Raw genomic sequence first — 21,502 nt, forward strand, 5'->3', positions numbered from 1 at the left:
CAAGTTATATTTTTTCCATGAATTGATGCTCTTCTAAAATTTCAGCACATTGGCTATTTTCACCAGTAATCACAGTAATAAAGGAATGGTTTACAGTTTAAACAGCAAAAAACTTTGAGCTACTACAACATTACACACAGATAAAGTGGTAACAGTGGAATCACTGTTTTACTCCAAAAAAGCCAGGAATAAAAACATTCTTACTTTGGCAATTGTGGCTTTATTATATAATTAGTTAAATAATAATTTATGTTATAATTTATGTTATAATCTATGTTATATAATAATTATATATTACTTTGTACCAATTAGCCTACTAAACTAATGCTCGGACACACTCGGTCTCTCTCGCGCGCAGACACACTCGGTCTCTCTCGCGCACTTTCGGTCTCTCTCGCGCACTGTCGCTCGCTCGCGCAGTTCGTTTCGCTTTTGTCCAGTCCGGCGCCTCATATCGAAGATGTGTGGCGAGTGACTAGGCAGCTGCAGGTGTGTTGTTGTTGTGTGGAATCTGGTGCGCGGCATGGTGGCAGCCGGGTGGTGGGCATACCCAAAACAAGGATAGGAAGCGGCAGCATTGCTGATACTTTTTTAGCTCAAAACAGACAGATTTCACGCAAAATAGGCAGAAATGACATGCATTGTGAACGTCAGACCATTTTCAGACAGAATCATTTTTGTTCCGTCTCGTCTCGTCAACGAAAACTCGAAAACGTCTCGTCATGTTTTAGTCACCTTAGAGCAGGGGTGGGCAAACTACGGCCCGCGGGCCACATACGGCCCGTTGGCCACATACGGCCCGTTAGGCTGTTTAATCCGGCCCGTCGAGTATTTAAAAAATGGTCTTAAGATCGCATTCATTTTGCCTTTTTCTTGCAATAATTTGCGTTTTATATATATATATATATATATATATATATATATATTGCGTTGCATATATTTGACAATCGGAATATCAGATATTTCATGCCATAGCTAACAAATGTAAAAAAGGAAAAATGACATAAAAGCAGATCATCATTCATTCAGCGCTGTTGTGGCTGCGGTGTGTCACGTAACAAGCAATGACGCGTCACCATGGAAACCAAACAGACCGCGACTTAAGCGCATAGACTTGTTGCACGTTAATGTTTTTTCCTTTTTTGGAAACTCACAGAGAAAAAAAATGTTTGGTAACCGCTTGCACACCTGTTTAGTTTTTCCTTTGATTTTTCTGCTATTTATTTCTTTGCTCCTCTGGATTTGTGAATGTATCCTGACTGATTCCGTTTACCGACCTTTATCGCCCGGCTTTCGAATACACTCCCCTGTCTGCCATGTACAGAACCCAGTTTTGTTCATTAAATGTTCTGATCTGCCTTTGTTTTTTATGTTTTATTTTATTATTCTTAAAATAAATTTGTATATTCGTTTATTTTGTTTTTTCCCCACAAATGTATGACTTTTGGAAGTGCAAATTGATTGCCATATGCAGTTTTAATAAAGTTGAATTAACGTAACCTTCTGTCATTTTTACTTTTCTAAGTGTACACTTGCAGGTGTTGTTTCTAATTTACTATTAGGCCCATTAAATAATAATAAGGATAAACAATATTTAAAAAGTATAGGCTATAATTATTAGGCATCTGACTAATTAAAAATTAACCTCAAAACATAACATGCTAAATGGGGGATATCTAGCATAAAAAATGTATTGTCAGAATGTCGTCTCTCAGTTGTTGAATTTCGCGCAGACGTTGCCACAACGTAAATGTGTTTGCTCAGCCCGATCTCATGAAAGAGCGAATACCACGAATTGTATTTGTAGTGCTTATGTTACGCAGTTTTCGCGTGCATATGATACGCACTTTATGGCGTGTAATAGGCACACACTCCACACCCCTAATCCTAACCAAGGGGTTTAGAGTGCGTAGCATATGCACGCAAAAAAATAAAAATAAAATAAATAAAAAACATTTTTGGCGTATAAATGGCACGAGAAATAAAATTTGTGGTATAGATACGCACTTTCATGAGATCGTGTTTCATAATCTGCTACTGGGCCGGCCCTCTGTCAAATTTTAAAACCCAGTGTGGCCCTTGAGCCAAAAAGTTTGCCCACCCCTGCCTTAGAGCCATTTTTAGCTAGTCATCGTCGCGTTATCGTCATAAAAAAAAGGTGCGTCAACGAAATCATTTCGTTATCGTCATCGTTGACGAAAACAACATTGATTAGGTTCTGGATTTGGTCATATGGTTCTTGATTTTAAGTTTGTAAGATAACTTAATTTGCCTTTCAACTTCATTGGAAGACCTGCAAAGATGGTTTTCTAAACAACTAGGGGATATAAACAGCTTTGTGAAAGCTTCTCCGATTGCATCAGACTGTAAAACTCTATTTTTTGGGGTTCTTATTGGAACCTTTACTTTTAGAAGTCTACACTTACAGACACCAAAGACATTCAGAATAGAATAGAAAAGTACACATTGTGAACACGTCTTCTTTAAAGGGATACTTCAGGATTTAGCATTAAGCTTTGTATCAGTAGAAAACCTGTAGTATTTTCGAATTACCATGCTTTTCCTCATGTCCCCCTGAGACGAGAGATTTATATATTTATGTCTGGAAAAAATCCTCTGGTGACGCAAAAATCATCGTCGCCATTCATTGTTTACATGCACACCTTTTGTTTCAATCTAACTGAATTTTTTCCGATTGGTGAATCTGAATGCAGTGTTTACATGAACGCTAAACAAGTGATCGGTTGATGTGCGTTTTACCATTGCTAAGAAAATTCCCACTCCTCCGTGAGAGATACGAGACCGGTGCATCTCACAGGTGTCGCTCATCAGTAATCACGCCACCGGCCTCTCATTGTTCTCCCACGACCCTAGCCTCGTCCTGCTCGCCACAGTAAACATGATGAATGGCGACTGTAGAACGCAAAAGCCGAATCCCGGACATTTTGTGCGATCTCAAAAACCTGGGCAGACTCGTCACGGAGACTCACTTGTAGCTTAGCTTTGTTGTTTAACTGCTCTCTAACTGGTAGGTGTGGCTTGGGAGTGGCCTCCTAGGGCAGCGAAGCAAGTGCATTCTGGGAGTTGTTGTCTTTCATCCACATGAGCCAAAAATACATTTTCTGGCTTTTCTCATTCTAGAAAGCTCCAAATTCAAAAATAATTTCACATTTCTACTACATAAATGACCCAATTTAAATACACATTCATCTTTCCAGAGGTGAAGCATCCCTTTAATTATTCTATTTGGTATTTGCACAAAATATTGTCATTTACAAAAATAACTTTGTCTTTTACCTGGAGGAGGGAGGTCAAGCTTCATCCTGCGGAGTTCAGACATAGACGATTGTAGGTGCTCAATAACAACATCATCGCTCATGCTGAAGGAAGAAGCAATACGGTCCTGCAGGAACTCCCTCAGGTCCTCCATAGACATCTTCAGAAGATGCTCTGAAAGGAAGAATAAAGCTTTAGACTTTATAAATTTCAAAATAATCTCGTCTACACCAACCAAATAGCAACATTATAAACTATTGGATGACAGTAAATCTAAGAATCTCATTTACTACTACAACCACACTTGTGTTTTTGAGCGCTACTGCTCAGACTAAATATAACCTTATTTAATGCTCAATGGTGCAATGATGATAACTGAATTGCCCAAAATGGGATTTGTATAGCTACAAACTGTCGGTAACCCAACCTTTAACCACCATACAGTTCTGTGTTGTAATAGTGATAGCTCATGGATTGTCCATTGTAGATTCTGAACCTTCAAACTTTCAGTTACCAGCCCAGCTATTTCACCACTAGGCTACAGAGATCCACCAAAGTGGAAATCTAACTTACTTTTGTACAATTTGAGGAGAGTATAGGCCATGGCGGTTAGAATCTTTTCTCCCTCTAATATGTAGATGTCCCAAAGACGCAGGGTGAGTGTGAAGGGTGTCTGTAGTAGAAACACAACAGAGGCAAGTCATCAACCGGCTAAGCAAGAGCTCCAACATGAATTAAACATTGACATAGGATTCTCTAAGGGATACAGCCAAGCCATATAAAACTTTTAGTAGATGATGTTTCCAGTCTTTTTCACACGAAAACTCGCTGTAAGCGAGTGACGTGATTCTCTTCTGCTAACCTTTTGTCCTGGCCTGGACTAAATTACAGAGAGGGGGTCCAGAAAGAGAGAGTGATTGCAATTTCAAAATGTATCTATGCCTAAAAGGTGCATATTAGTACCTAAGGGTGTTTTCACACCTATAGATCGTTTTTGTTGTTCCGAAACAGGGACTTAATTTGTTACAATGTTGCATTTTCTTGGTTCGGTTCGCTTTCACAAGGCAACTTTTCAAAGCGTACCAAAATGTGTTCACGTAAGTCACATGCGAGTACAACTGTCAAGTCAAGTCACCTTCATTTATATAGCGCTTTTAACAATATGGATTGTTTCAAAGCAGCTTTACAGTGATAATAGGAAATCACTGTAACAGATATTGTTTAGGCTTTACAACAGCTCTAGGATAAAGTTGTTATCCAGCTAAAGTTAGTTTTGATTGATTGATTCACTTCCGTTGCGAAGATCATTAGTTATTAACTTAGGGGCCACTAACACGACACCTTTCTAACAGGAAAACCCTCAACACGCTCCAGCCGCCCATCCGCACAAAACAGTGCCTGGTGTCTCGAGAACGTAAACCCTGAAACGGTTTTAAACTGTCCTCTTATTGGTTAGAGCTTCCTCTGTGTCATCCATCAAGATGATTGACAAGTTCGGTCCATGAGCTTATTGTGGCTTTATTAGTAACTGTCGAGACACGCAAACACTATACGAATGTTATAATGCAGCTAGTGCAGGAATCAAGGCTTCATCGGGAAAGCTTTCTCGCACAGAGAAGCGCAATTATGTGCTCACTCACGGGAAATTGCTATTTATATTCATATATACCGTTATGAATTATAATACCCTTTGGTTCGTTGGGTCAGATTGCTTTCACACCTCAAACGAAACCACCCCAGAGTTGCAATCGGGCCGAGACCCCCTCATTCAGACGATTTTGGAGCAATTGTTTTGATGCGGATCCGAGTGCGATTGCCATGTTCACATATGCCTAAACGAACCGAACCAAGGGAGAAAAAGCACCCGGTTCCCAAACAAATGCTCAGGTGTGAAAGCACCCTAAGAGTAGTAATATGTACCCTTACGGTACCACTATGAACCTTTTAAGAGTAAATAACAATAGTGAAAATGTTGACAAGTAGAAAATGAAAATTGTGCCTCACCCTGTCAATAAAACATTGAAGGAACCATTTGGTTGTGTAGATACCAGTGGACATCTGTTCCTTATCCTGAGTTGAAGACAACATTCGAAAAACTGAGAAAGTTTTTACTTTTATTTTGTTAAAGCCAAGCAACTTGAGATTAAAATAAGAAATCTCACCAAGTGTTTCCTGAGTTTGGGAAGGAGTTTGGACAATATTTGGTCATGATGAAGCTGAAAACGATGGAGTTTGGGAAAACCTGGGATGAAGAATCCTTTTAGAAACCACAGAGAAAGACAGAGAGATGCATCAATAATTACAGCGGGTTTCTACAAAACAAAAGATCTATCTATTTATCTACAGAGAACGAGAGATCCTCACCATGCATGGCATGTTTCTGATTGGTCAGTAGTTGTGATAAGGCCCAGAACGCATCTTCCTCATTCATGTACATGAGCAGAATGGCAGCGATCTGGCTCATCCCCTGACAGTAGCTCACTTCCTACACAAAACCACATAACCAGCAGTGTTGGGTAAGTTACGCTAAAAAAAACATCAAACAACATTCAGACATATAGAATGGCCTAAACCCTGAGGAAACAGTAGTGCTCATTTCCCTAATTACAAATCTTTCTAGTGCTTTTCGATATAGAAAAAGAACATCTCCTGCATCTTGTTTTTTTTTGCCCAGTTGACCCACTTTGAATAGGCTCATCGGGAAGGAAAAGGAATAGAATACCATTTCCTGATTCTTTGAGACTGACACGCTCCTAATTTTTACAAACAAGGAAATGCGTCTAATGTTCCAGCAGTTGTCAAACATCCTGTCAAACCGTCATCATAAAAAACATTCTTCCATTATTGTTTCTGTTTATGGTGGTCAGTTTCCAATAAGTACCCAAAAAAAAAATTTAAATAGCATGTCATCCAATTAGCACCAGCCAGACAGCCTCTGTTATAGGCTAGTCTTTATATCCTGGTCAGCCATTGCCAGTGGGCAACAACATCAGAGTCACTGTCTCTGAAATTAATCTTTCTCCAAAGCAGATTCTATTCTTCAGTCCTCAAGAACCAGACAATCAAAATTTGAAGTCACTATTTCTCTTATTTTGTGCATCTTGAATTTATATTTTTACTGTACTCAGTGTATTATGCGATTGCCTTCTCCACAAAAAATACTCCTGTTAAAAAAAAATAAAAAACCTTGGATTATTTGTTTGTCTTAGCTGGTTTTTCCAGCCAGGTCAAACTGGTTTGTTAGCTGGTTTTAGAGTGGTTTTGGTCTGTTCAACTGGTCAGGCTGAGAAACCTGGTAACTAGCCAAACATCTGAAATCATTTATAGGCTGGAATACACAACACAATTTACTGTCTGGAGGAGCCAGTCTTCAGATACTGTGCAGTGAAGAGTTGACCAGTTTCACAGAAAATAGCATAGTCTATGATGGGCACAGACTTCATGGGATATTCCAGCTTTAACTTTACGTTTATCCAACTTTGAAGTTCATACATTTTCAAACAAAAGGGGTTGTGGGCAATATTAACCCAAAGGAGACATGCACAGTTCCAAAATTGGGAATAGTATTTCATCCGGGTTTATAGTACCTACTATTTTCAACATGCCACCATTTGGGACACAATTGTCCTATGTAGCTTGCATGCTATACAATACAGAAAAGTATGCAAATTGGCATGCAGCCATGTCTTTATTCACTCACTGATAAAAATACAAGTTTTATTTCATTGTTAGGGTCTGTAGTCATTATATTTAGCTCAACGTAAGAACAATAGAGGTGCATGGGAAGTCGCCTTTAGTGCGGTAATTGTGTGTCGGTGTAGGACACCAAACTGCCCTTCTTCCCCTCCGCCCTGGTTCATCCAGCACATGCTGTTCAGAGTTACATAACACATTTACACACAAACATTCAGACTCCGTCAGTCCCTCACCGTGTTGTAGACCGAATAAGCTGCCAGCACATGGAACAGGGCTTGTTGTCTGTTAAGGACAAAAAACAGGTCAAAAACGGCCTTCAGTTGCTATCAAAAGTTCAACAACAAGATTCCAAATTTAGTTTCAATGTGTTAATGATGTGATACTAATAGTGGGCTAAAAATTGGGTCAATGACATGAAGCTACTATTTTTGTGACTTAATATAGTATTCAAAAGTACTTTAAATATGCATTTCATACAGAATGTTTGAATCTGATTCTTCTATGATGAACTTGTCTTCAATTTCGGAATTAAAATTCATTTATGATATTTTTGTATGTGCAAAAAGTTCAGGTGCTACAAATAAATAAAAGTATCTAGTGGTACAATCTTGTCAATTAAAAAGAAATGAATAAAAACTGAGAAAAAAAAAAGTATACTTATTTTTACACAATTTTTATTATTAATTCATGAGACGTAGTCAACATTTGAAAAACTTGACAGCAAAATCGATTCCTGCAGGTTGGTTATACCACACTTTGTTTTGGCAGACATGTGACACCAAAAACATTAAACAGGAAATTATATATTATGATAGCGATGATATCCTTGCAAACCCTAAGATCAGATTAATTTGACCTGTTTATGACAGGGCAAAGTATAAAACTAAGAAAACTTCATGATATTAATGCAAATGTTGTTTATGCCAGTAAATATTTAAAAAATAAACTTATGTATAATATGTTTGAAAATGTTTTATTTGATCGTTACACCACTTGACATTTTTTAGCTTAAAACAATTGAAGCCTTAAAAGGCCATGGATTATTATATTTTTTTGTGATGTCGACAAAGTTTTTTTAATAATGATTGTTTGATTCTGAAACACACTGAAACAGGAGTCTACTGTTGCTACTGTAACGAATGCAACTTTCACACACATCTGATCGACAGATAAACTGTGCACTCTTATGTTGTGAATACTTCAGCAAAAAGTTTGCTTCGCTTAATAATAAAGTCTACAATAAATAAATAAATACATAAATATATATAGGCTAGTGATAACAAGAAAACAACTTTGTTTTGTCGAGATCACAAGAAAATGAAGTTGTAATAACGATAAAACAACTTTTGTCAAGATCACAAGAAAATTAAGTTGTAATAACGATAAAACAACTTTTGTCAAGATCACGAGAAAATTAAGTTGTAATAACGATAAAACAACTTTTGTCGAGATCATGAGAAAATGAAGTTGTAATAACGAGAAAAAAACAACTTTTATCAAGATCACGAGAAAATTAAGTTGTAATAACGATAAAACAACTTTTATCAAGATCACGAGAAAATGAAGTTGTAATAACGATAAAACTTTTGTTGTGTCGAGATCATGAGAAAATTAAGTTGTAATAACGATAAAACTTTTGTTGTGTCGAGATCATGAGAAAATTAAGTTGTAATAACGATAAAACTTTTGTTGTGTCGAGATCATGAGAAAATTAAGTCTTGATAACGAGAAAATAACTATTTCGAAATCATGAAAAAATTAAGTTATGATCACAAGAAAGAAAAATAATAATAATCCATGGCCTCTTAGGGCTTCCGCAGAAAACTGTATAATTTTCAAGTAAAATATAATATAATAAACTATAAAGTATATTTAAATTTTTCAAGTTAATTTGATTTATTTTTCCATTTTTTAATCATGGACATCTTCTTTGTCAGAAACCCAACTACATTTTGATCAAAAGCCCTGAGGGTCCAGCCCAAATTGAACAGTAGAAAGAACAGCTCACAGTAGCAGTAAGAGTCCATTCATGCATAATCTATCACATCCAAAGGAGATGTACATTAATAATTCACAGCATCTGCAGATTTAAAAAGATTTAGCAATGCACAGCAAGACCCTTGGTAACAAGCCAAAGGAAAGCAGAATTGTGACTAGTGTGTTGTAGAAACATTGACGAGTAACACAAACACACAGCAGAAGTGTTAAACTGCACTTCCGCCCCATATCCTCTTATTTGCCATGCTGTACTAATAAAAATGTAGAAGTCATTACTCAAAGCTTCCATCCACCAGATACCCTGCCTGTGCAAAGAGGCTGGTGGTTGATCTACGTCTATTGTGGGTGTGCAACCCATGCAAACCACACGGCTGAAACCTCTCCATGCACTTTGTTCTACACACCTTGATGGTTGAATACCATTTCAGTTTGCAAAGTACGTGGGGAAACACTGCTGAATATCAAATTTACTGAAAGGTTATTGAAGAGCATCTGGCCTACGTTTTGTTAAAAAGCCATGATTGACTCGTTGGCAGTTTAAAAACAAAAAAATAATTCTTTTTTGGACATCTGTCCATTCTTAAGAGGATATACAATCCCAAGTGGGTCTTTATGATTGTCCGGCGCAAAAGGAAATCTTTTTTTTTTTTTTTTTTTGGCAAAACTTTAAAAAAAAACGTGGCAAAACTTTAGTTGTTATGGACAACATCAAAGTATATATTTATTCTGGGCATAATGGTAACGAGTCACCGGTTGTGTCATTTCCTGTTAGGCCACTCACAGAAACAGGAAGCCGAACAAAAACACAGTGACAAAGAGGAAGTTGCTCTTGTTTTGGTTTACAAGGTCTGAACACCTCATTTAAGAACCATCTCAACACAAAAGTCTGGGTAACACACACACACACACACACACACACACAACAAAAAAGTACAATGTCAAACAGACCTTCAGTGAAATGAAGATAAAACTAGATTTTGTATGTGCATGTATTCATTCATTCAATATCTTACTTGACCCCAAAGCGCTCCATGAACATGATATGGTTTCTAAAGGTCCTGTTGACATCAAGGTCAATCTGCTTAATTTCTGTTGAATACTTCTTGGCTTGTTCCTTCATTATCTGCAACAACATAAAAACAAAAATGATTCGAAATAATGCATATGTTATAAACAATTTCGAGTTTTGCAGACACGACAGACTGCTGTTAATTAAATGAACAGGTAAAAAAAAAAAAAAAAAAAAACATCCTTTCGACAGTTAAACAGTGACTTTTTTTAAAAAAGATTTCCCAAACAATGTCCATCTGCCATTGGTCAGTCAAACAGAGAGTCACCTCCCAAACTCATGCCATTGGCTGATCCAAGAAACATGACAAAATCAAACTGCTCAAGTACATTTTTGAAGCATCAATGGTCATCCAGTACTCTGAAAATCAATGAACAAATGGCTTACTAATGGTTATCTGTGCATATTAAACTGATAGATTGTCAGTAATCTGTTGTTTAGTAATGCTTTTATACATTTAACAAATTACTAGGTGACTGATTTTAACTGAAGTACTGCTGAACTGTATTGCTGTATTCATACAGATACCTTGATAGCCACTGGTTTCGATTTAAGAAACACTTCAGAGCAGTAAACAAGTTATAAATATTACAGCGGCGCCTAGATATATTTAGAAATTCAGATATAGATACTCGTAAATATAAATCTTGAGCTCTACAGTTTCTGCAATGACTGGAAACAAAAAAGTACCTGTATCAGATAAAAGCAAGTACAAGATGGTAGTACTTGCACTACCGTTCAAAAGTTTGGGGATGGTAAGATTTTTAAATGTCTCTTCTGCTCACCAAGGCTGCATTTATTAGATCAAAAATACAGTTAAACAGTAATATTGTGAAATATTATTACAATGTAAAATCAGATCCAAAGCACGCACATCCAAAGCAAAGCAATATGTTGCTCAAATTGGGTGCTCAACAAGGAAATTCATAAAAAAGGAAAAAAAGTCGGCACACCATGGCTCCAAAAATGTAATAGTAGACTCACACACAGGTGGTAACGTGTCGAGCACGTAGGCTCTTCGTCAGACAATTAAAAGTTAAACACACCACGCCTTTATACTCACAGGTGACCCCTGTATATTTTGAAAAATACAAAATAATGCATACTAAATGTGAAAGTCAAATTAAACATACAAATTTTATAACATACAATTTAAATGTGATACCTGCATAAAAAACAATTTTCACATACATTTTTCACATTTTTGGAGCCATGGTGTGCCGACTTTTTTTCCTTTTTTTTAAATTTTTTTTTATAAATATTATTACAATGTGAAATAATTTGTGTTTATTCCTGTGATGGTAAAGCTGTATTCTCAGCATCATTACTCCAGTCTTCAGTGTCACATGATCCTTCAGAAACCTTCTGATATGATGATTTGCTGCTCAAGAAACATTTCTGATTATCAATTTTAAAATAAATTGCTGCTTAATATTTTTGTGGAAACTCTGATACTTTTTTCAGGATTCTTTGATAAATAGTGAATAATCTTTTGTAACATTATAAATGTCTTTAATGTCATTTTTGATCAAGTTAATGTGTCTTTGGTGAATAAAAGTATGAATTTCTTAAAAAAAATATATGAATCTTTATGCCCCCACACTTTTGAACGGTAGTGTATATAGTTTACACTACATGTTACACTACATAGTCCCAATTAATCAGACTTACTTTGCGGCATAAAGTCTGGTCTCCTTTACAGCTTATTCTGGAAACTTTGTTTTCTCTTTTGGTATTTTTTTTATGTTAAAAGTATAGTTCACCCAAAAATGAAAATTGTCATTAATTACTCAAGCCTAAATTAAATTTGTTCATCATATTAAGCAATCTAGTCTCTTCAGAAAATTTGGACTAAACCGCTCAATCATATGGATTAGTTTTACGATCTCTTTATGAACTTTTTGAAGCATCATAGTGGTGGTTGTGTAGCTGTCAATGGAGGAACAGAAAGCTCTCATATTTTATCAAAAATACCTTCAGTTGTGTTCTGAAGATGAACGAAAGTCTTACGGGGGAATGACATGAGGGCGAGTAATTAATGACAGAATTTATATTTTTGGGTGAACTATCCCTTTAATACCAAGGAACTTTTATGTAAGAGTTGTTAGATTATACAAACCATGCAAAGCAGAAAACCTTTGTCATGAAATTAAAACATTGTTGCGCCGAGAGGGCAGAGACAAAACATGTCTGGCTAATTTAAACCCAAACAATCACACAGGACAAAGTAAAACCCAAACAAGTGAGTCACTGAATGAACGAACATCAAACAGCCACTTTTAATTCAAAGGAGCTACTGGAACCCAAACAGATGATCCTTGCAAAGCTCCTACCTCGTACTTCCTGAAGTTTGCCTGTTTCACATTTTCCACATCCAGCAGCAGAGCCCAGGCCTGACCGCGCAGCTTCAAGGGAATCCCCTTGTACACCCGCTTCATCATCTGCAAAATGCACGTGGGAAACAAAGAGATGGCGGGATTTATTTTTGGATCTCCATAATACCGGACATGTGAACCTCTTTAAACACAGCCTTGTGAATATAATGGCAGCAATATGATAAAAGACAACGTTCAATATTTCAATTGTTTCGAATCCATCCAATTAAAGCTGGAACAATCAAATGTATAAGTTACCTTTTCACTGTTTTGGTACTTTTCCCACTTTTTCACCATCTTAACCCATTTTTCCTCTCTTTCGACCTCCTGGAGTTTGTACTAGAGACAGAGCATACTGAATTTTAGTCTTAAATCTAAAAATGTACCAAAAACAAAGAAGATAGTCATACAGAGAAACAGGAAATGGTTAAAGCTAAACACCCATGTTGGTTTAAATGTAACATCACAACTTGAATGCCTAAAATTAGCATTCATAATTCAATGGGTTAACTTATTTAAAATGAATTTTGCCATAGATTTAACAAAGATTGAAAAGCTGATATCCTAATGTCACCTTCTCCTCCACTGCGGTTGGTGTTGGCAGTTCCTTTTCACTGGAAAGAAAGTATAAAGGGTAAATGGTTGTTAAATCAGTATTTAAAAATTCAGAAGCTTCATTGGAGGATTTTACTGTGGACTTATGAAACAATCCTGACAACACTGTTCTAGCGTTCACAGTCAGGCGTAATAGTTCGCTCATATTCTTTGACAACACAGTTGAGCAATTAAAGGGATAGTTCACCCAAAAATGTAAATTCTGTCATTAATTACTCGCCCTCATGTCGTTCCAAACCTGTATGACTTTCTTTCATCTTCGGAAAACACAAATGAAGATCTTTTTGATGAAATCTGAGAGCTTTCTGTTCCTCCATTGACAGCTACACAACTACCACTTTAACGCTTTAAAAGTTCATAAAGAGATCGCAAAACGAATCCATATGAATTGAGCGGTTTAGTCCACATTTTCTGAAGAGACATGGATCGCTTTATATGATTAACAGATTTAATTTAGGCTTTTATTCACATATTAAAGCTGCAGTCGGCAAGTCTGGCAGATTGAGGGGACTTAGCCAAAATTTTGGTTAAAACCCACGAACTTCAGGCGTGTGCATGTGATATTGTAACGTGCGCGAGGAGGGAGGGGGGATCTGTGATTGACAGTTGGATCTCACACAGCCCTGGACCAGAAGAACCGGGAGCGGTGGATTTTTGCAAAACAAAAAATAGGCTCTAGGTGGAGGTAGAAGCGTGGGTTTTTTTCTAAAACCGGCTGATTTATGTTGTTCTGTTGGAGTATAGTGTCGGTTTCAGGGAATATGATCAAAAACATCTTACCGACTTCAGCTTTAACATTGATCAGCGAACATAAACCGAAGCTCAACCGAACCTGCTTGATACGCGAAAAAACAAACCTCATTGGTTCTCGCAGAAACTCGAACGTGCTGCGTAACATGAGAATGAACCTCATTGGTTCTCGCACATCAAGCAAACATGCTTGAGCCTCTGTTTACCACCACTGATGTGTGCGTTGATGAATGTTTATATGTGAATAAAACCCTAAATTCAATCTGTTCATCATATAAAACGATTGAGCCTCTTCAGAAAATTTGGAGTAAACCGCTCAATTCATATGGATTAGTTTTACAATCTCTTTATGAACTTTTTGAAGCGTCAAAGTGGTAGTTGTGTAGCTGTCAATGGAGGAACGGAAAGCTCTCAGATTTCCTCAAAAATATCTTCATTTGTGTTTTCTGAAGATGAACGAAAGTCTTCCGGGTTTGGAACGACATGAGGGCGAGAAATTAATGACAGAATTTAAATTTTTGGGTGAACTATCCCTTTAACATCTTCAAATAAGGAAAGAGGTCATTGTCTTGTTAGACTGAGTGGCAAAACTGCCAGGACAGGCGAGACTTACTGCAGGAAACCGAAGCGGTCTGTGACCCTGTAGACGCTGTAGTCGGCATCCTCCCAGGGCTTAATGTGCACACCCTCGTGCCTGCCCTGCAATCAGCCCAACAAACACACTGAGAAACTGGAGCAAAGGCAAAAGACCCTCAATCCAAGAGACGATTGAGAATCAAATAACAACATGACACAGTAAAAGGCAAGAAACACATTTGAAAACACCCCAAACTCTGTTTAAAACAATCCAGATATCCAAAATTAATGGGGATACGAAAAACTCCCATAATCCATCATTTATTCTAACAGAGTGATTTCTCTGTATAATCCTGAATTCCTTATCTGTATAAACTCCACACACACACACTTATCTAAAGGTATCTTAAGTACGCTGAGAATTTCCATCCAGACTGTAGTCAGTGTAGCAGAAATGACATCCAGCTGTTGTCCATCAGGACGCTTCCTCCTCAAAACATTGTGGCTGTTGAGAGCTAAAACTTGCTGCCTTCGCAAGCTGTATATGGAGGTACGAAGGCACTACGGCTTGTCTGGATCCAATGCTCACATAACATCCTGTCAACTAAGTTTTGACCTTTTTATGGACAGGTTTTTAAAGACAGCATAGATAGATATACCTTCAGTGCCCATGATATCCCACAACCCTGTGTCTACAGTTTACACACAATAAAGACAAAATGGCATCCGATGGGGACATTTGTGGAGCAGAAGAAACTCCATTTATACTGAGAAACACACATTGTGGTCACAACATATTTTTGGTTTTATCAAAAGCTTTGATCTCGGCTGTATTTAAATTGAATTTAAATTTATTTTAGATCATTAGACGTGATGTTTTATGCCTCTGAAGCATGTCTGAAACATTTCCTTATGTGGTACATTCCTACAAAACCACTGTCTGTGAAGTCATGACTGGGCAGTGAGGGAGACACAGCCACAATCTATCCCCCCAAAAATGACCACAATATGAACCACATCTACCTTTACCCACATATTATACATCAGCAGCCTTTATATAACTTGTCTTACATCAGTTGTGTGCAGCATCTCTAAGGAAAGTTGTTCCTTGCCAAGATCAGCAAATTGCAACAATTTTTTGGGAGGTGTAGTCTAGTGGTTAAATATCTGGGATTGTTGATCCATGAGTTATCACAATCGTTCCCTTGAGCAAGACACTCAACCCTAGGTTACTCCCAGCAGTGGCGTACCCCAAATCTTGGCCTCTCCCAAGAGGACTGTCCTTACTGCAAAGACATCTGATTTAAAGGGATAGTTCACCCAAAAATGAAAATTATACTGTGATTTACTCACCCTCAAGCCATCCAAGATGTATATGACTATCTTCTTTCAGACGAACACATAAGTTTTAAAAGTTATATTTAAAAATATCCTGGCTTTTCCAAGCTTTATAATGGGAGTGAATGGGCGAGATTTTGAAGGCCAAAAAATATAAATCCATCCATCATAAAAACAATACATATGGTTCCAGAGGGTTAATAAAGGCCTTCTGAAGCGAAGCGATGGGTTTTTGTAAGAAAAACATCCATATTTAAAACTTTATTAGCTATAATACCTAGCTTCCGGCAGACGGCCGTACGCAATGATTTACGGCGGAAGAATAACTCCTGACCCGACGCATGACGTAATGACGAACGCTGAAGCGCAGACTCAGAGGATAGAGCAAAACAAAACACCGGTCACGAATTAGAAGTCTAAAACGAGAAATTTTAAAGAGAAATGTTGGAAGATTTCAATATAAGAGGAGCTTGAGTTTGTTGCACAGCTCTCTTTGTTTAAACCACGAGAGGCGTCTAAACCTAAGATACTCCTACATCCTACGTCATACATCGCGTCAGAGTTACTCTTGTGACGCAAGTCGACTTTGCAGTATGCCTGTAGCTAGTTACTATAGCTAATAAAGTTTTAAATATGCACAAACACATCGCTTCGCTTCAGAAGACATACTTTTATGATGGATGGATGCATTTTTTTGGGCTGTAAAATCTCGTCCCCCATTCGCTCCCATTATAAAGCTTGGAAGAGCCAGGATATTTTTTAAATATATCTCAGATTGGGTTTGAAAGAAGATAGTCATATACACCTAAGATGGCTTGAGGGTGAGTAAATCATCGGATCATTTTCATTTTTGGGTGAACTATCACTTTAATGGCTAATTACTACTTTACTTGTACTATTTTGTCAGCGTGCCTTGCTGTCCATGTCGCTGAAAGTCAGGGACATTCATTAACCAGTTTCCTCTTGTCTGGACATTGGCTCAACCAGTCAAACTCCAAAACTTAGGTCAACAACTACAGAAAGTCAGAAGGTAGACTACTGAAAGGATGTAACTTGCCTTCTCATATTTGTTGATGATTTCAGCCCGTTCTTCAGCTATTAGCGTATCAATGTCCTTCTTCATCTCAAAATCTGAAAAAGGAACAAAACAAACAGAAGACTTTAGAGCCAACTGGCTCATCCAGATGCATGGAAACATGTTCCCTGAGTGTTGCTGACATTATTATTCCTCTACTGATCCACCTGCAGGTCTCCTTGGGTTAAACGCATGAAAATGATCCGAGGAATCCACATTCCACCAATATTACAACATTCATCCAAGTTCTGCCAGAAGCTGAGAGACACCCATGTGAGGTGAGGTTGCACAAATGCACATCCATCAAGAGCCAAAAACAGACAAGTGCTGTTATGTCAGCTAATTCTTCAAGCACTCTTTTTTTTTTTTTCAGTCCAACAGTCTTGTCGGGAAAAATGCTGGACAAACTCATGCAAGAAGACCAGGACAGAAGTCAACCCAACAACAACCCACCACTTTTCTGTGCAGGCCAACAATTCAGCCTTTGCCCTCCCATGTAGATGATCCAATGTATGGTTCTGTAGTCAGATTCATTCACAAACCCAAGCTTTGACAAAAAAAATGTTATAAAATTAAGCAGCAAGTAAATTTTCATTAATGCAAGGTGGCCAAAGAAGTTAAACAACTGCGCTGGTAAATGAAAGGTTGTAGGTTCAAACCCCAGTAGTGTCAATCCATAAAGCCCTCCCCATTGTGGCCTAAAGCAAGACACCCATATTTATGACTTCAGGGCAGGCTGACTAAACCATTAATAAATTAACTGAAACTTAAAGGGATGGTTCACCTAAAAATGAAAACTCTGTCATCCATCACTCATGTTGTTCCAAACCTGTAGGACTTTCATTCATCTTCAGATCTCTTTATGAACTTTTTGAAGCGTCGAAGTGGTAGTTGCATACAGTAGCGGTCAATGGGTGGACAAAAATCGCTCAGATTTCATTAACAATATCTTAATTTTTGTTCCGATGATGAAGGAATGTCTTACAGGTTTGGAACGACATGAGGGCGAGTCATTAATGACAGAATTATTATTTTTATTTTTTTCGCGTGAGGCGAGCTATCCTTTTAAGTCACTTTGGAAAAACGTAACTCAAAAGTGTGACTCAAAAGTTAGACCAATTAGATTCTAGAAACAAAATGTATTTTATCAACTTGGATAATTTAAGAGGATTCAAATCAACTGAGAAGGAAAAGTTACTTAGTCCTGTGAAACTGTGGCGACAGCATGTAATCAGAAGTTGACAGAGCAGAACTGATGCAGCTGATACTCACCACCATGTGTTAAAAACTAGCGAGGTCTGTAAGTTCACGCTCTCTGTGGACAGGTGGACTCTACAGTCTACAGTTCACCAGACAACTGCTCTGCTGAGACACATGGGCACCTTTCTCTGTTTAACCACCTGTCCTATTCAAAACATTAGATCGTATAAATGGAAACCCGAGTTTCCCTTTCAAACGTCTCTTCACTCTCAGAAAACGGTGCACATTTTGTTTTAACCTTTACTCCTAAAGGTTTGTACTGTGCACATTTTTTTTTCTGTCATTGTTTTAAGCTCCTAAATCGATAAGTGAGCTGAATGTTCTTTGGTTGCTAAATTTATTAAAGGAATAATGTGAATAATAATTTGTCATCATTTACTCACCTTCATTCCATTCAAAATCAATATGACTTTATTTCTTCTGTGGATGACAAAAATAGAAATGCTATTTGATAAAGAGGGGTCATTATATTATTCAGCATTCCTCATTTTATGTTCCATGGAAGAAATAAAATCATAAAGATTAGGATTGGGTTAGAGTAAATAATGAGAGGAATTTTGTTTTGCGAGGAACTATTCCTTTAACACTATGTTGATGTTAATAAAAATGAGCCTATATAGATGGATTGGGTTGGGTTAGAGTAAATAACGACAGGATTTTAGTTTTAACACCGTGTTGTCTATGGTAGGAAGGAATAGCACTATCCTACTGCTCTCTGCACGTATAACCACCACCCTCGTGAGAAGTCAAATGTGCCTCAGTAAACAGATCAGTCTTAAGACTTGATCTGGAGCCAAAACACTTTCATTTACTGCGCCAGGGAAAGGCTTCTTTGAGAAACATTACGTCTCCTATAAGCTGACCAGGGAAAACAGGTCAAAGCTAGCAAGAGATGCAAGCATAATTTATTTACCGCAGTCTTGTCTATGAGTCGGGGAACTTAATGGCTTGACAGAAATCATGGGATTAAAAATGTGGGCCACTACAAGTAGGATTATAGCAACGCCTGCATAAACGTCTATCCTTTTGGACAAAAGCAATAAATGTTTTTTCGTGATATTGTGACTTTTCCTCCACACTATTCAAATGAAGGTTAAGCCAAAGCGGGTTAAATTTTCTCATGAAACTAAATACAGAGAGGTCACCCGCAGATCTAAACAAATAACCACATGCTTGCAATTATAAGTGCACTAGGATGGAGCCATTTTTAATTGATGTTTCAGACAAAACCAGTGGCGCAATTTTAGTAATTATATCTGAGAAGCTCATGGTCTTTGTTGTGCAAATGTTTATCATTTTAAACTTTTTTGATCCCCATTTGCATCAAACCAATTGGATTTTTCACTTACACATCTAAATTGTGCATCACTGCTTCTTTAAAACTAAATGCCAACTCTAAATCCACAGTTGGATCCTGTTGAAAATGCCATTTGGTGTTCAGCCAAAGGAATACAGGTGTGCCACCGCCAACGTTTGCACGGCAGGAGTGCTTGCTTTGCATCAATCACAGGTCAGTGGCAGGAGGGCAGTGGAAAGGCGCTGACGGAGAAAGATCCTGAACGCCGATCTGTGCTCAGTTCAGCTGTTTTTCCTGGCAGACGCCAATACTCACACATGCAACAACCAACAAGAGCAATACACAGCCAGAGACGCACTACAGTTTACATGAAAGTGTGAATAATCACCATTCATGGACTGCTTCGGGTTAGTTTTGAGAACCGAGTACTTGAACTTCCCCATGTTGGCTATATTCAATAAACTGTGTACAAAAGTGAAGGTTTAGATGCATCATTTTCACTTTAGGTTTGAAGTTCTCACAGTCCGTGGAAAGTCCAACCACATAGTTCGAAGTTGCAAAGCCAAACTACAGAAATCTGACCGAAACTCAAACAAGCAATAAATTAAAACACACGTACTATAAATAAATGGGTGTTTTGTAAGATCTCGTGCAAGTTTCTCGTTTGTATGCCATGGATCTTCTGAGCTTTGCAGAGAACAAGTTTGGACTGTTTGCAGTGCATTATTATGACATCAATGCCAAAAACTACTCAAACAATCAGATGTCATGACAAGTTTAGCATGTGATACACACTATGAAATATCCCTGAGATACAAACAGTTGATTTAATAATTAAAAATATAACTTCATAAGCCTTATTACCTACCGATACATCCTAAACTTCAATGCATAAGCCAGTCAACCAATTCCAGAGCAGAGAAAAAAGGAATAAACAATATTTTCTTAGTATAGGCTACTCCTTTTGGGTGAATTAACCTTTTAATACATTGAAAAATAATCTTATTTTAATTGATGGATCAGAATACGTAAGCCATAACAATGAGAAACATGTTCATTGTTATTTGCCCAAGTCTGGCAAATTAACAATAGTAATGTTCTGTTAAAATAGCTCAGCCTATTTCCTATAAACCCAGTTCCCCCCGGACTCTTCCCCGGGGAAAACTCAAGTGGCCTTCTCAGCTAAACGAAAAGTGTATTGCTGAAGAATGTAAGAGTGCCTGAACCGTATCTTAATGTCACAACCATTTTGCAGTGTTATCATCTGACCGACCGTAATGAAAAATGGTAGACCACCATTAGCACCACAGAACACTGGCGGAAGAACCGACAGAACTGCTGTTCTCCGTCAAGCTTCTGCAGATTTCCGCTGAAAGTTTGACAGCTGTAGATATCTTGACATCTTTAAAAGGTTGAAGGTCAAAATGAGCCAAATATGACTTGTTAATGACAGATCATTTCAAGAGCAAGAACTGACTCGCGTCACTTTTAAACCACAGTTTTCTAAAAGCTGCAGGAAAAAACAAAGCCACAAACCTAATATTAGATGACAGGCTGCAACATGTTCGTTTCTTCCCAGATGATCTAATAGAGTATTTCATACACCGGGGCGTTTCATCCGAGGAGGCAAGGGAGGCGGTGTCTCCTCAAAACTGGACGAGAACATAATTGATATTACATAAATAAAACAACGCAAATATTACAGAATGTGATATTAAAAAGTTTAAAAGTCATTTGTTTTCCTAAAGCGGGAGTCCGCGTCTCTCTTGCCCCATTGCCTTTTAACAAAAAGCGTGCGGCGAGTTTGATGGCAAAGATTAAGGGGGGGGGGGGGGGTTCATTATTTATAGATTTAAGATTAATTAAAAAGTAAGTAAATAACTCAGCCACTTTATGTCACGTCAAAATCAAACTTGAAATGGGCTGAAAACATGATGACTGTGGGGGGTTTTAGTGAGCGATTAGCTTGGTGAAATTAAAGGTAATTCTGCGTGTCTGTGACCAGTGTGTCCACGCTTGATGACTGATGGAAATAAGTTGGCTATTATAAAAAGAAAATCTGAATATTACTTCACAATTAATATGCATTGTTTAAATTGTTACTGTCTTTAGTTATTATTTTTGAGTACATGTAAAAATGTGTAAACACACTAACTTCATGAAATTTATACTTGGTT

General features: G+C 37.6%; 1 protein-coding gene across 2 annotated transcripts in view; it reads right to left on the minus strand.

Moving 5' to 3' along the window:
- The window catches only part of LOC311071081 (uncharacterized protein), a 30,536-nt gene that overhangs the window by 2,819 nt on the left and 6,215 nt on the right, over nt 1–21,502 (minus strand). The window contains exons 2-14 of one of the 2 annotated variants that reach the window (XM_084095289.1): nt 20,862–20,977; nt 16,751–16,824; nt 14,393–14,478; nt 12,989–13,028; nt 12,673–12,753; nt 12,373–12,480; nt 9,984–10,093; nt 7,206–7,254; nt 5,641–5,761; nt 5,439–5,533; nt 5,281–5,346; nt 3,850–3,949; nt 3,298–3,450 (exon numbers count right to left, since the gene is read on the minus strand). In XM_084095289.1, coding sequence (XP_083951415.1) covers nt 3,298–3,450; nt 3,850–3,949; nt 5,281–5,346; nt 5,439–5,533; nt 5,641–5,761; nt 7,206–7,254; nt 9,984–10,093; nt 12,373–12,480; nt 12,673–12,753; nt 12,989–13,028; nt 14,393–14,478; nt 16,751–16,816 — 1,075 coding nt within the window. In that variant the 5' untranslated portion in view covers nt 16,817–16,824; nt 20,862–20,977. The remainder of the gene's footprint in view (nt 1–3,297; nt 3,451–3,849; nt 3,950–5,280; nt 5,347–5,438; nt 5,534–5,640; nt 5,762–7,205; nt 7,255–9,983; nt 10,094–12,372; nt 12,481–12,672; nt 12,754–12,988; nt 13,029–14,392; nt 14,479–16,750; nt 16,825–20,861; nt 20,978–21,502) is intronic. The other variant, XM_084095288.1, reaches the window with a different exon arrangement.

Source organism: Abramis brama (assembly GCF_963993115.1).
Source record: "Abramis brama genome assembly, chromosome: 20".
NCBI classification, from domain to species: Eukaryota; Metazoa; Chordata; class Actinopteri; order Cypriniformes; family Leuciscidae; genus Abramis; species Abramis brama.